General features: G+C 37.7%; 1 protein-coding gene and 1 pseudogene across 2 annotated transcripts; both read left to right on the top strand.

The window, feature by feature from the left end:
- The first annotated feature begins 1,763 nt into the window (after positions 1–1,763).
- On the top strand, positions 1,764–14,088 carry LOC139194330 (uncharacterized; annotated as a pseudogene).
- LOC103446908 (uncharacterized) lies at positions 13,908–15,317 on the top strand. Of its 2 annotated transcripts, none has more exons than XM_017335038.3 (3): positions 13,908–14,007; positions 14,181–14,614; positions 14,818–15,317. In XM_017335038.3, exons 2-3 carry the CDS (start codon positions 14,189–14,191, stop codon positions 15,115–15,117), a joined length of 726 nt encoding a protein of 241 aa, XP_017190527.2. In that variant the 5' UTR covers positions 13,908–14,007; positions 14,181–14,188; the 3' UTR covers positions 15,118–15,317. The 2 variants fall into 2 exon arrangements, with proteins under 2 accessions (XP_017190527.2, XP_028955293.1); XM_029099460.2 differs by having other exon boundaries at positions 13,911–14,007; positions 14,185–14,614.
- Positions 15,318–15,580: the final 263 nt, after the last annotated feature.

Raw genomic sequence — 15,580 nt, 5'->3', positions numbered from 1 at the left:
TGACATTTGTTCTATTCCTTACATTAACTAAGATGAAAAAAATTTGATACATATAAGTTTGAAAATCACAATATTTCTAGATAGTAAAGTGAAATTACCCTAAATTTATTGTTTGGTTCTATTTGACCCTTTTTTTTTCACAGCAATACTCAAATTTTATTGGAAACACCAACCACTCACCACAGTGATAGTGAATCCGTTTCACGTAAATTTTTCTTTCGCAGTTGAAAGTTTTATGTTGCTGTCTTATATATAAAAAACAGGCATCAACTCATGTAGATCCTCTTTGCAATGCAGCTCACTATGAACGAACCTTACTTGGGTTAACAAACACGCATGGAATCCTTTTGTAACACGTAAACTATGTGCTTTACACACTTGTTTCTACTGAATGGACAAACTTTACTGATATAACAATCACAAGAGAATACTTCAAAACATATAAGAATTGAAGGAGGAGTTGCATGAGGTGAAAATTTTATATACGGCTCTATTTCTACATGTTTTGGCTACATTTCGGCTCGAAAGAGGGTCATCACCTGCTCAACTGTGTGCAAAGAATAGAGTTAGAAAATCTGCCACATTTTCTGCTCGTCATAGTTGTAACCCGACTTGAGGAGTAAATTGGGGAAGGTGAAGTTATAATTCGATTGCCATTCACTCACATGCAGGTGAGGTGGAGCCAATCCAGCCACACACATGATGTACCCTTTTGTAGGTTGATCAGTATGGTAAAATGCTTGCAAAATATTGGCTACTTATGTTATTACATAATTGCATGCATCTTAATTAATCGAAGATGATTTTTGAATTGCTTCCCTTTTCTTGTCATGCACTATTTTTTTCAAGCCTATTTTATTTTTATATACAAAGCTACAAGCAACAAATAAATATCGAATTTGTCAATCCTAAAGTCAAACTTGATGCCTCGTACTCACTTTTTTTCAAGCCACGGAGTAATTAATTTGCTATAGTAATAATGTTGTTTGAGAACTTTTTGCCATATATTTACAGCGATTGACCAATAGGGCACAAACGCACAACAAATTATTTAGGGTAAATTACATAGTAGCCCATTAGGTTTGAGGTCTATTACAACCCTATACAACATCTTTAAAACATTTCATTTTCATACCTCAAGTACTATTTTATTTCAAAATAATACATCCGTTACATTTTCCATCCATTGATCCGTTAAGTGATAACGTGGCTACCACATTTGTGCCACGTGGCTGCCAAATGTATGCCACGTGGCAAAAAAAATAATTTGATGCAGCATCCACAAGGTCCTGCTGCTGCTGATCAAATGCCAAGCGTATGTAAGCAATACGCTTCTTTAGCACATACTTTTTGTTCCGAATTTGCGCCTCTTTGATCGAATAATCCGCCAAATGCTTCCGCAATTGCATAATTTCCTGATTGTGCTCATGAACCCTAACAACCAAATCATTCTTCAACATTATGCTATTAGGGTTGTTCGACTCAGTCAATGGCATCAACCCATTTCTGTAATCCTTCTCCATGCTCGACCTGCCTGGTGAAAGCGAAGTCATCGTAGACGGCGATGACAATCTCAATATCCCGTTGCTTGCGTTATCAGCCGCTGTCGGAGTACCCGAAACCCGAACCACCTTCATTCCTTCATTGATTTTGTTGACGCCCAACTGGGTCTCTCTTGTTTTCGATTCCCCATGACTCTGCTGTGACGAACCGTGATTCGCAATCCTCTCGATTTGATTATCGACGCCGGCGGCAGCTACCTGATGAGCTTGGTCCTAAGATTCACGGGCGGAAGGCAGCAACTGGGTGGCCATGGATTCGTGGAGCTTGTACTTGTGCAGCTCGAGAATCTTGTGTTCAAGCTGAGCCCGCAACCGAATGTTGTCTTCCACCTGCTACTTGATTGTGGCCTCCGCAGCTTCCATGGCGTACATAACTTGAAGCAAGCTGTTGTCTTGATTGTCTACGGTGGCGGTGGCGGTAGAAGAAGCAATTGGGTTGGCAGTGGGGGGTGTGTAGAGGAGAGTAGGGGGTGTGTAGAGAAGGAAAGAGGATGGGTGCAGAGGGAGGGAGGGAGGGTCGCTGGTTGGGGGGTGCACATGGAGGGTCGCAGGTGGGGGGGGTGTTCTGGGTTTCTAGTTTTGGGGTGGGGGACGTGCGTGGGGCGGGGTGAGGGGTTATCATTTCTGGGTTGCAGGGAAGAAGATAAAGATGAGGGATATGGGTTTGGGGGTTGCGGGGAGAATAGAAGATTTTGGGAGTTGCAGAAGGGTGGGGGTGGGGAAGGAAGGGATCTGGGTTTGGGATTTTCTAGTTTTTTTTTTTTTTAATTTTAATATTTAGAAGATTTAGGTTTTTTTTAAAATTAAAAAAAAAATTCCACTTGGCAGTCACATTAGCACAAATGTGGTAGCCACGTCATCATTTAACAGACTAATGGATGGAAAATTTAACGGAGGTGTTATTTTGAAATAAAATGGTACTGGATGTATGAAAGTGAAATGTTTTAAAGTTGTTGTATGGGCTTGTAATAGACCTCAAACCTGAGGGGCTACTATGTAATTTACCCAACTATTTAATTACAATTGTCTACAAATTAAGGTAACTTGGGGTGAATCACACGATGATGGTTTGAATGAAGTTAAAATGTCTCTGTGAGTCTTTTCGATCTCCAAAAAAATTAACTGTCGTAGCCTTGTCCCTAGCTGGTCCACTTAACCAAAAAAAAAAAAAACAAGTCTATTGCATGTCATATTGAACAAATTTCTAATCCCAATTACGTTCGATGATCATTACCATCAGCACTAGTAGTATTAGCACTAGCATTACCAACATCATTACAAACATAAGTCGACCCAGTCTTCGGCCTCCATCTCATATTTGTGTTATCATCAGAAGCTTTGTCGTAACCAATTGCGTCCTCATCACGAGTAAATTATAGTTATGGTCCCGTAACTTTAACTCAATTGGAGCAATGGTCCATCAACTAAAAATCTTTTACCATTGGTCCCTCAACTCATCAAAACGTGCAGCTATAATCCCCCAACTTTAATTCAACTGGATAAATAGTCCTTTAACTTTAACTTAATTGTAGCAATGATCTTTCCAACACAACTCGTTTTGACAAACTTTTTGACGTAGTTGACGAAAATGATCATAATTACACACTTTGATGAGTTGAGAGACCCTAATTATATAAATGGTTATTCCAACATAACTTATTTTGACAAAATTTTGATGAAATTGATGAAAATGACTATAGATACACATTTTGATAAGTTGAAGGACCAATGGTAATGGATTTTTAGTTGAGGAACCATTGCTCTAATTTAATTAAAATTGAGAGACCATTGCTACAATTTACTCTCCTCACCACCACCACTAGAATCCTAAATCATCGATGACCAAAGGAAATAATTAACACTATTAAAAATAAAGGAAATAATTAACACGTGACAAAGACCGCAGACACAATCAAAGCTCAAACCTCCTAGCCATCTAAAATGCACATCTAAAATATTAATATTTATTTAAATGTTTCTAAGAAAAGAAGTTGAAATGGTAGAGAGTGAGAGTGATTAAAGTGGGAGTTGGGGACTGGGAAGAGGAAAAAATGGCACGGAGAAAGAAAGAAAAGTAAATAAAAATATAAAGGGATGACAGAACCAAGATCAAGGCACGGTTTAAGAGTAGAAATTAAATAAAATATTAAAATGATTGATAAAATCAAGAATAGCTTTACAGTTTATAGTTTTTTTAGTAATAAAATGCTTTTTTGTCAAAATTATTTCTGAGATTTGCATAACTCATTATTTTGATCATGAGATTTGAAATCAATAGAAGTTGTCCCTAAGCACCAAAATAAAAAAAACTACCTTCAATTTAAATAATGATCAAAATGACAAATTATATTAAATAAGGACTAAAATAACAAAATGACAAAAATAATTGATGCTGGACAAATTTAGGGACTATTTTTATTGATTTCAAATCTCATAAATCAAAATAAAGAGTTATACAAATTTGAAGGATCATTTTAGGTAAAAGGCCATAATAAAACCAAGACAAACTTCACAAAAAAGAGAGAGGGACGAAAGGAGAGGGAGAGGGAGAGGGAGAGGGAGAGGGAGAGAGAGAGAGACGGAGTGTGAGAGAGAGAGAGAGATGGAGTGTGACAGAGATGAGGGAAAGTAGAGAGAGATGGAGTGTGAGAGCAACTCCACCCATGGAGCCTTTTCCCCTGGCAATCCACTATTGAATCCACCCTTTTGAACAGTAACTGCCTTTAATGAATAGTAACTGTCATTAATGAACAGTAATTGCCATTTGCATCTCTACCTTTGGAGCCCTCCCCCTGGCAATATGCAATAAAATATTAGTTTTTTTTTGTTTGTTTAAATAATACAAAATAAAATTATTTGTAATTTCGGATAAGATTTTTTAAATCGTTCTCGTTGCGCCACGTGTCTTTTTATAAAAAAAAACAATTATTTAGCGATGGATTTCGATAAGATTTTTATCCAATGTCATCGTGCCACGTGTCGTTATCTTTTGAGAATCTTTGACGATAGATTTTGATCAGATTTTAACTCGTTCAAAATTGCGCCACGTGTCATTATCCGAAAATATAATTATTGGAGATCGATTTCGATAAGATTTTTATCCAATACGAGCGTGCCACGTGTCATTATCTTTTCAGAATCTTTGAGGATAGATTTCGATTAGATTTTTAACGAATGACGGCATGCCACGTGGCCTTATCTACAATCCAATCCTTTCTGAATCGTCCATATAATCCACCATCCATCCTCACAAATCTCACACCAATTTTCTCAACATCTCTATCTCATTATTCATAGTTTCTGCTTCTTCTTCACCATCCATCATTACAATGTCTTCTTCTTCATCAAATATGATGTGGGAAATCGATCAGTAAGAGGAAGAATTGTTTAACCAATCTGAAGGAATGTTCAACCTTCAGATAGCTGAAAATGAGGTGGAAGAGGATGAGGAGCGTAGAAGGAGAGATGACGAAACAAGAATGGCTAGAGCCTCACATTCCCGTCGAGTCATCCAGACTGTTGCTCAGATATGCAGGCCCAACCGTTCAAGAAACCTTGATAGAAGCAGGCAACGACGGGGTGAAGAGCTGTTGGACGATTACTTTGTCCATAACAGTGCATTTCCTGATACGTACTTAAGACGCCGTTTTAGAATGGAACGACATTTGTTCAACAGAATCATGACTGATGTTTGCAACCATGATTCTTACTTTGTGCAAAAGAATGATGCTTGTGGTGTTATGGGTCTCCTGCCTGAGCAAAAAATCACTGCTGCGTTGCGGATGCTTGCGTATCGAGCTTCTGCATACCAAGTGGATGAGATAACGAGGATGGGGAAATCAACCATTCTTGAGGCCCTGATGAGGTTTTGCGGAGCAGTCGAATCTTTGTACACCGCATAGTACCTCCGAAAACCTATTCGCTGGGACTTGCAAAGGCTTCTGAAGAAGAGCGAGATGCGAGGTTTTCCTGGGATGATAGGAAGCATCGATTGTATGCACTGGACGTGGAAAAACTGTCCAAGTGCATGGCAAGACGCATATGGGGACAGAAAAGGATCAAAATCTATCATTTTGGAAGCAGTGGCATCTTTTGATACATGGATATGGCACGCCTTTTTCGGGGTTCCGGGGGCTCAAAATGATCTCAACGTCCTTGCCCAATCCCCAGTGTTCAACGACGTCCTGCAAGGAAAGGCACCAAAAGTCACGTACGTCGTCAACGGACGTAGGTACGAAGGGGCATACTACCTAGCTGACGGCATTTACCCACGGTGGGAAACATTTGTCAAAACAGTGCCACGTCCGCGAAGTGCAAAGGAAAAACACTTTGCAAGCTGTCAAGAGGGGTGCAGGAAGGATGTGGAGCGTTGTTTTGGTATCCTTCAAGCTCGTTGGGCGATCGTCAGGGGTGTTGCCAGAATGTTCGATGTAGAGTCACTTCGATCCATCATGATGACGTGCGTCATTCTTCACAACATGATTGTGGAAGATGAGTTCGATTATGATGCGGTTGATGAATATGAGTCAGAGGCAGACACGATGAACAATTCAAGAACACGGATATATTTTGCGCATGATGCCACCGAAGAACCCGTGCAACACGACCCATTAGAAAGGGATGGACGTTACAATGAAAGGGTCATTCAACGATATATTGCACTTCAAAGGTCATCTATGCACATTGATCGGCAAATTGACTTGATAGAGCACCAGTGGGCATTGAAACAAGCTAAAGATACTTAAGTTTATTTAGTATGTTTGTTTGTATTTGGTGTGTTTATGTAATTTTATTTGGTGTGTTTTTTGTAGTGAGTTTTTTATTATTTCGTATGTTTATGTAATTTTATTTGGTGTGAATTGTTTGGTGTGTTTATGTAATTTTATTTGGTGTGTTTTTTGTAGTGAGTTTTTTATTATTTCGTATGTTTATGTAATTTTATTTCGTATGTTTATGTAATTTTATTTGGTGTGTTTTATAATTTCATTATACATGAACAATTTGATGAATAAAGATTCTATTATTAGGATAAATATATTACGAAATTAAATACATGTACTCTCACTTTTAATAAAGTACTAACTTTAATAAAATGGAAACAACATAAATAATAAATTACATAAGTACCCTATTCCGATTACAAAAGTACCCTATTCCGATTACATGGAAACAACATAAATAATAAATTACAACCCAAAGTGATTGGAAAACTATGGGCTCCGATTACAAAAGTACCCTATTCCTCACCACTTAACCAATCTGTGGTGCTAGGATCATCTTGTCTTGTTGTGCTAGGACCATCTTGTCTTGATCTCGCTTCTTTTGCATGCCTCCTTTGCACCACATCTCGCTTCTCCGACTGCCAAAAATATTTAGAATTTGGAGACATCCCTTCTAAACGTGTGTTCATAATGTCACGATCTCGTTGTGCAATTCTTTCTTCTCTAAGCAACTCCCTTTCTTGCCTAAGTAGCTCTCTTTCCCTCTGTTCAGCTTGAAATGCTTGTTGAATAGCTGCAGCTTTTACCTCATCTCTAGCCTTGTCAGCTTCATATTTCGCCAATTCCCGCGCCAACGTCAATTCACCTTGACGAGCAAGTTCTTGCATGTACTTTCCATAATCATTCTTGGAAGCACTCCCTTTCCTCTTTGAAGCCTTCTTACCTAGAGGCCTAATTGGATAACGGGTCGACCCCGACGCTTGTTCAGGAATGGGCGTTTCAGGCACTTCTTCTCCATCTTCTTCATCAACATGGGGGCCATGATCGGGTGTAGAGTGTGGAGGGGTGCTGTGTAGAGGGATGTTGTTCATGCATACTTCTGGACCAACAGGCACAACTTTGAATTTAGGACAATCTTTAACAATATTCCAACATTCCCACTGGGTGAATGATTTGTTTCTTGATTTGATTTTGGCACCATACCATGCTTGTGCTTGAAGTTGCTACAAATAATAATAATAATGAAATTAGGTAACAAATAAATAATACAAATAAATAATAATAATGAAATTATTAGGTAACAAATAAATAATACAAACAAATAATAATAATGAAATTAGGTAACAAATAAATAATACAAATAAATAATAATAATGAAATTATTAGGTAACAAATAAATAATACAAACAAATAATAATAATGAAATTAGGTAACAAATAAATAATACAAATAAATAATAATAATGAAATTATTAGGTAACAAATAAATAATACAAACAAATAATAATAATGAAATTAGGTCACAAATAAATAATACAAATAAATAATAATAATGAAATTATTAGGTAACAAATAAATAATACAAACAAATAATAATAATGAAATTAGTTCACAAATAAATAATACAAATAAATAATAATAATGAAATTATTAGGTAACAAATAAATAATACAAACAAATAATAATAATGAAATTAGGTCACAAATAAATAATACAAATAAATAATAATAATGAAATTATTAGGTAACAAATAAATAATACAAACAAATAATAATAATGAAATTAGGTCACAAATAAATAATACAAATAAATAATAATAATAAAATTAGGTCACAAATAAATAATACAAACAAATAATAATAATGAAATTAGGTCACAAATAATAATAATAATGAAATTAGGTAACAAATAAATAATACAAACAAATAATCTTACCTCATCCGCATAATTTGCCCCACTTCAAACATTAGTACTAGCTTGTGCCAAGGCATCTCTCCACGTACTAAAGGAATGGCAAAGTATTTTCCAACGACTGGACATCGATTCTTTGGTTCTTTTCCCACTCATTTGCTCAAGAAATTTGGTATGAATTAAACTCCACATTTCTCGCAACTGCATCTCATTACCCGTAAGGGAATTATGAGTAACTTCAACCCAGCTAGTACACAACGCAACATCTTCAAGAAGCGACCAATTCGTACCTGCATCAGTAGTCATTTTGTGGAAAAAAAATTGGATTGAAACTTTGAGAGAAAGATAAGAATTTGATTGAAAGTGGTTGAGAAAATATGAAATTGTGGTGTAAGGTAGATGGAGAAGAAGTGGTATTTATAGAAAAGTAAAAACAATTTTTTACAATTTTTTTTCTTCAGATTTTTTAAAATTTGTTCGGATTTTTTCCATTTTTTTAATTTTTTTTTCTAATAATTAATTTCTGCCGTTGGATTTAAAAAAATTTGAATTCCAACACTCCAGATTGTGCCACGTGTCACAACGGTAACTTTTCTTAATTTTAAAACTATTTTTTCTTTATTTATAAAGCATATTAATATCGACCGTTGATCTCAGATCGAACGGTTGATATTAAATCAGATTTTTTTTATTTTTTTTACCGTTGAGATCCAACGGTCCAAATGAAGGAGCCGTTGAGATCGAACGGACCGTGGGAAGCCACGTGGCTTCCCAACGGTCACTGACAGCTGAAGCAAGTGGCCTGATTTTTCTGAAAAGGTGTCGGGGGACGCGCCCCCACGCGCGAGTGGGGTGCACGCGCCTGACAGAAAAAAAATAAAAAAAGGGTTGGAGCTCGGGCTGCTGGGCTGTCACAAATTGACAGGCCCCTTGCTCGGGCCTTCTTCAAGAGCTCGGGCTCTTCATGGCTGGAGGTGATTCACAGGGCCTCGGGCCCTTTCTTCTCCCCTGTCCCCCGGGCTACCAGCATGGCTGGACTTGCTCTGAGAGAGAGACTAAAGTGTGACAAAGAGATGAAGTGTTTGTTACATCCCACATCGCTCAGGGGAGTGTATTTTCTAAGCCTTATATGTATATTCTCATCTTTACATAGCACGAGGCTTTTTGGGAGCTTACTGGCTTCAGATTCCACTGTAACTCTGAAGTTAAGCTAGTTCGCGTGAGAGTAATCTCATGATGGGTGACCCATTGGGAAGTTCTATTGTGAGTTCCCAGATACAAAACCGTGAGAGTGTGGTTGGGGCCCAAAATAGACAATATCGTGCTACGGTGGAATCAAGCTCAGGATTTGATGGGGGCCCAGGCCGGAGTGTGACAATGTTTGAGTTTGATGACTACACGGGGAAGAGGAAACTAGAGAGTGGGTCACGTCAGTGGATCCCACGAACCAAGGTCCAATAGAGAAGGAATATTAAAATAATAAGAGAAATATCTTGATCAATAAAAATAAATTTTAGTCTCCAGATTGTTGAAGTAAGACACGACAATTGTGTCTGTACAACTAAATAATTCAAATCAGAGGGCACAATAAGGCTATTTATGTGTATGTAAATTAATAAAAAAAAAAGTATAATTACTTGTATTTATAAATACTGAAAAAAAATTGTGCACAAATTTTAATAGGCACAATGAAGCTCTTTTTGGACACCAACGAATGTGCCTTGTATTCAGAGGGCACATTAGAGATATTTTGGCGCTCAATGAAGTTTAAAAGGCACAATTATGTATTTGTGTACAATGAAAATAAAGGGGGCACATATCTTTTGTGTTCTTAGCCCTTTTTTATTGTAGTGGGCTCTGTCAAAGAGAGAAAAAAATAACCATGGCTGCCAAATATCATAAAGTCCAATACAAAACCTTGTTAATCTAGGTTAAGTTCATAGTAATTTGATTAGAAAGAAAGGTTATATGTATTCAATTATCTGATTCATGTCGGTGCCCATTGTTGGATTTTTGGATCGACATGTCCGTTGGACTCCACTCTAACAACACCGATACTATCCCCAACTTTACTAAATACCTAATCTGTTAGGTATGAGGTTTGACCACAAAAAACCTCGGTATTAGTTAGAGTGAGATAATCATATTTAAACCCATTATTTTCTTTTGCACCCACCGATGTGGGATTCCAACACTCCCCCTCACTTGTAACCCCATTTAATGGTTCACACTTGGAGATCCACACATCGGCAAATTGAAACTCAGAGGTCGACTCTATGTTAAGAGTCCTGGCTTGTTTCCATCTTGGTGACAAACTTGTTAGCTTGCACGGGCCCGAACTTGGCGCTAATACCATGTTGGATTCAACTTTACCACATGCTCAATCCTTCAAGTGTTGGGTTTTATTACAAAAAGTCTCGGTATTAGTTATAGTGGGATAATCATATTTAAAACCATTATTTTCTTTCACACCCACCGAAGTGGGATTCCAACACCCATGTCCCCATTTCACCCAATTTCTAAACGTGGAAAAATTTCATTAAGTAGTAATGTTAATGGCGATTCTGATGTTGAATCTACAACAGTGTTGGGGGAAAAATTCTGCTGTTCTAGAATTTAGATAATCTCCATCAATCAAGCATGTTGAATTGCATGTCACCATTGTATATGGCGAGCGGCGTTGGCGCGGTGGTACCACACCAGTAAGACCAGGGTGAGCAAAAACAAAAGGATAGCTTTTATTTTTCTTCAATAGCTAGAAAAGTGAAGAAACTAGAACATTGTTAATAATTTTGACAATCACGGGAAGCAAAATTAATTTCATATTTGAGTTCAAATTAGTCAGTTTTTCTCCAAAAAAAAAGGAAAAAAAAAAGTCAATAGTACAATGTCATCTTAACCGCTAAAATTGGGTTAATCTAATGGCTAAAAGTATGTGTAAATATACGTCTAAAAGGAAGTTTTCCTTGATTCCGACCTTGATAAATTTTTATTTAATTTTAAGGCCAATTTTTTTTATGGTCCGTATGGTGATGTGCCTCTTTCAATGTCATCCTCATGGTGGAAAAGTTGTCAACTAAATCCCCTTGTGGTGAGGCTTGTTAGGGATTGAAGTCCAAACCCAAACTTCCGTTAGTCTATTATTAAACAAACTCCCATGACTATCACGTGAAGGGGTCAAATTCATCATTTCAATCCAAATTACATAATATGCCATGGAAACATATAGTACAACTTAGCTAGGGTTTAACTGAAATTGAATTTCACATAAAAGAAGTTTGAACGCCATTGTAAAGTGAAACCAGTGGCGGATCCACAGTGGGGTCAATGGGGTCGCACGACCCCTTGGAAGCCATGGAAACAACCTTAGAGACCCATTGGAGCTGCTGGTGCGACCCCTTGGAGCTGCTGGTGAGACCCCTTGGCTGCACACCAAGTGTTCGACGAAAGATCTGAAAGAACCAAGGATGCTGTCAGCCAAGACCTAACACAAATGAAGGGAAGCCAGCCAGCATGCATAACGAGACCGATATTTTTTTGGGGGGGGTGGCTGTGGTCACACCAAAAGATGCAGAAAAATCTCAAAATTCAGTCAGATTGTGACGAAGATTATCCACAAAGAGGCAAAGTGGAGACATACGTTGCTATTTTGTGTTTATGTTTTGTTTTGGGTTCGGCAATGCCGAGGAGGTCGATGACACGGAGGCAAACATTTGCATCGAATTCAAACAAAAGTTTTGGTTCTTATATTTATTTTCTGAGAGGTTATACAACTTAGGACTTGCAGTGCACTATGTTTGTATGTGACCCCACCACGTGTTTTAATACGAATGGTCGCGCTATCCTACCAAGACTCGATGAAATGACGATATGCATGCCGTTTCTGTTAAAAAAAAATTGCGCGCTACGCGCGCTATCCTTATTGACCCCTCAAACATTATTTCCTGGATCCGCCACTGAGTGAAACTAAACATGTAAATCCACGTCATTATTTGCATTAGGGTTAGGAATTCCAATTGATCATAGGCTATTGGGAACTTCATCTAGCACTTGAGCGTTGCTTTGAATTTGAGAGAACACTTCATCATGATTTCCAAACGAAACCATTCCTAAGAAATTAGGCTCAACTTTACCTTCACCTTTGCTCCTGGCCATTAACGTGGATTTATAGGTTTAGTTTCACCTGAGGACGGCGTTCAAGCTTCTTTTTCGAGAAGTCCAATTTTAGATAAAACCTAAGTCGTACTAGATGTCTATGGCATAAGATATAATTTAGATTGAAATGACAAATCTGAACCTCCACATGCTAGTCACGCGAGTTTGTTTAACAAAGACTAAGGGGGTGTAGTCAAATTAGGATTTGACATGATTTTAATGGACTTTAAAATCAGAGGGTAGTCAATTAGGATTTTAGAAAAGGATTTTAAAAGACTTTGAAATCATGATGTAGTCAAATTAAGATTTAAGAGGATTTTAAAAATATATCCAAATCCAGAGATAGTCAAGGTGAGATTTTAAAAGACATTTTTAGAATGATTCTAAATCTATGAGTATTCAAAAAATAAAGATTTGGTAGGATTTCATGAAGAAGTGGATTTCGTTGGATTTGAGAGCTTGAAGTATATATACCCAACACCAAATACAATCCCACCTCAACCCCTAGGATTTCTTTCAAGCTCATGTTCCATTCTCTCCCTTCGGCCCTCACTTCTCAGTCATAAGCAGCAAGAGAACTACTTCTCTAGTCCATATATTGGTGAATCAATACTCACTTGCACATCTTTAACCCTTTCCACTATTGTTCTATATATTTGTATGCTTCAATTTGGTAAGGGGTCAGTTAAACTCATTTAATCTGCTATGGAAGTGGTAGGTTTGTCAATAGAGTTGCAGATTGACTTGAGCTACAGAAATATACCATTTCAAATCAAACCCAGAAGTTTGATTACCAATCCAATCGGCAAAGTAAGACTAAAATTCAAAACCCACCATCTATAATGTAAGAACATATCAACCCACTGGTAAAAAAATAAAAACCAAAGAAGAAGAATTTGATTTGCACCTGAAAATCCAATTGAATCACTCGTTGATGCCTCGAATTGAATTTGAATAAAAAACAATCATTCTTCAAGGAGACAGAAAATGGATAAGACAATTAAAAAGTGTGAATTGGGTTGACATGCCGGCTTGAAAAGGAAGCAGCTGCATAATCATGTTTTAGGGCACGGAGGGAGAAAATGGTTTTTCTTTTCTTATTTGAAAAAAATAAAAACAATCTAAAAAAGATAAATGAAAAGAAAAGACTATGCAAATCCATCAAAATCTACAAATAAAATCCATACAAATCCATAAAAATCTATAATATAAATCCATATAAATCTGTCAAAATCCATTTAGAATTGTAAGTACATTAACATCCTTTGAAATCTGTCACTTAAAAAAAATCTATTAAATCCCCTGAAATCCAAATTGATTACACCCCCCTAAGATGGACGTTTGAGTTTGGACCCCAATTGCTAATAGCCCTCACCACGATGATTTAATTAACAACTTTTTCACCACGATGATAACATTGAAAGTGGCGTGTCATCACAAGGACCACGAAAAAAAATTGGCCTAATTTTAAATATATTTTGTCTTTAACGTGAATTGTATACATTAATAGAAAATATAATTCACATTAAATTTAAAAAAAAAATTAATTTGGGGGTAGAATAACAAAAGATGGATTGCATTAAATTTCTCTTTACCCTAGCCGAGCTCCACCAGAAACCCTACGCTGAGCCCCTCTTTGCCTGAGCCTCAACCAACCAGGTAAATTTCCCACCATCGGTTTACTTGCGAATTCCTGTGCTATCATTTTCTTTGATTGTAATCAGTATGGGGTTGGATTAATAGGATGATGCATTTTGGGATTATATTTCTTTCTCTGATCGTTTGATTGTATTATTTTTCTGGGACTCACAACTCCTTTTTCTTAAATGGAGGCAGGGCAATGGCAATGGCTGCTTCCATTCGTTGTATGCTTCGAAAGACTGGGAATATTAATGACAAAAGTATTCAGGATATCAACAGAACTTTTGGGAGCATAGCTGCTACTAATGTTGATGCAACTTCTAGCGACAACAAAGACCACAATAATGTCCAAGCACAAGCAGACGTTCTGTTTAATTCACTGCCTTGTGAGCCTACGACAGGCACAGTTTCCCGAACTGGTTACCGCACTGGCCCTGGGGCCGATCGTATACTCGGAAAAGGGAGGCAACGCATTCTCAAACCTGTACTCAAGAAGGAAACGAGGTATGGACGTGAACCGTCTGATGAACGGTTTGGTCTCAGACCATGTGACCGCCGAGTTGGCTCTCACCACAGATTCACTCTACCTAGAGAAGGTCTCTTTACTCATGGCGTCCCCTACGAAGTAAGAATATCATATCTCATTAATTATATAATCAGGATTTCTACATTAAGGATTATTCAGGCAAAAAATGGGCTAAGTTTGTAACTGTTAGCAGTTTGATTATCCACATTTCCTATTCAGATTTTATTTAATGAACTGTGTTCTTCTGCCATATTAGGGCACCAAATCTACGCAATTAACCACAAGTCTCTATATGTGTTCAGGGTTGCCCCAAATGTTGTACACTAAAATGGGAAGAAGTTGACCGTAAGAAAAAGGGATTGCCGATACTATTTGCTGCTGCGAGGTGGAAGGCTGGGCGTTGTCATCGGTGTGGTGCTGCTACTCCTGCCACTGCTGCTGCTAGAAGAAGAAACAAGGGCAAGAAGGATGTGACGCTGGAAGAATTTATATCATTTGCAACGTACTACGCAGAAAAATATTGTCAAACATATGCGGATCCTGCTGATGATGCCAGGGCAGTGAAACAGGAAGTGCGATGGGCAGTGCACGGTGCATTGTAAAGTGGATTGCACCATTGTAGAGAGGCTGGCGAGCTTCAACAAAATGAAGAAACCGCAACTGCAATGGACAGCAGTTTGAAAGATTTCTAGCTATTTGTCAATAATTAACGGACTGCATTTTTATAACGTTGTTTGTGTGTTTGGAACGGTAGAAATGTTTAATTACTTACATGGTATGCTATGGGAATGATTTATCATCAGTTTTACTCTCTCTCTCTCTCTCTCTCTCTCTCCGTCCCTCCGTCCCTCCGTCCCTCCCTCCGTCCCTCCCTCCTTGTATTAGTATACTGCAGCGACAACCCAGGTACTTCCATAATTCACAATGGAGACCAAGTCGATCTCAGACCACAAAGGCCCCCCCCAACCTGAAGGCGTCGTGTTTGCGCATCACATCTTTTCTATCAAGTTTGTCAATTGTTCCTGATGCATCATCATGTTTTCCATATGGTTTTTATGCTTCTTT

The sequence above is a fragment of the Malus domestica genome, chromosome 03, assembly GCF_042453785.1.
Source record: "Malus domestica chromosome 03, GDT2T_hap1".
Classification (NCBI taxonomy): Eukaryota; Viridiplantae; Streptophyta; class Magnoliopsida; order Rosales; family Rosaceae; genus Malus; species Malus domestica.
The sequence above is the reverse complement of the archived record's forward strand: the minus strand, read 5'-3'. Positions and strand labels throughout refer to the sequence as shown.

Coding starts and splice junctions, on each gene's coding strand:
- LOC103446908 (XM_017335038.3), top strand. CDS start 14,189: ATGGCAATGGCTGCTTCCATTCGTTGTATGCTTCGAAAGACTGGGAAT. Junction 14,615..14,817: donor CTCATGGCGTCCCCTACGAA/GTAAGAATATCA, acceptor ATATGTGTTCAG/GGTTGCCCCAAATGTTGTAC.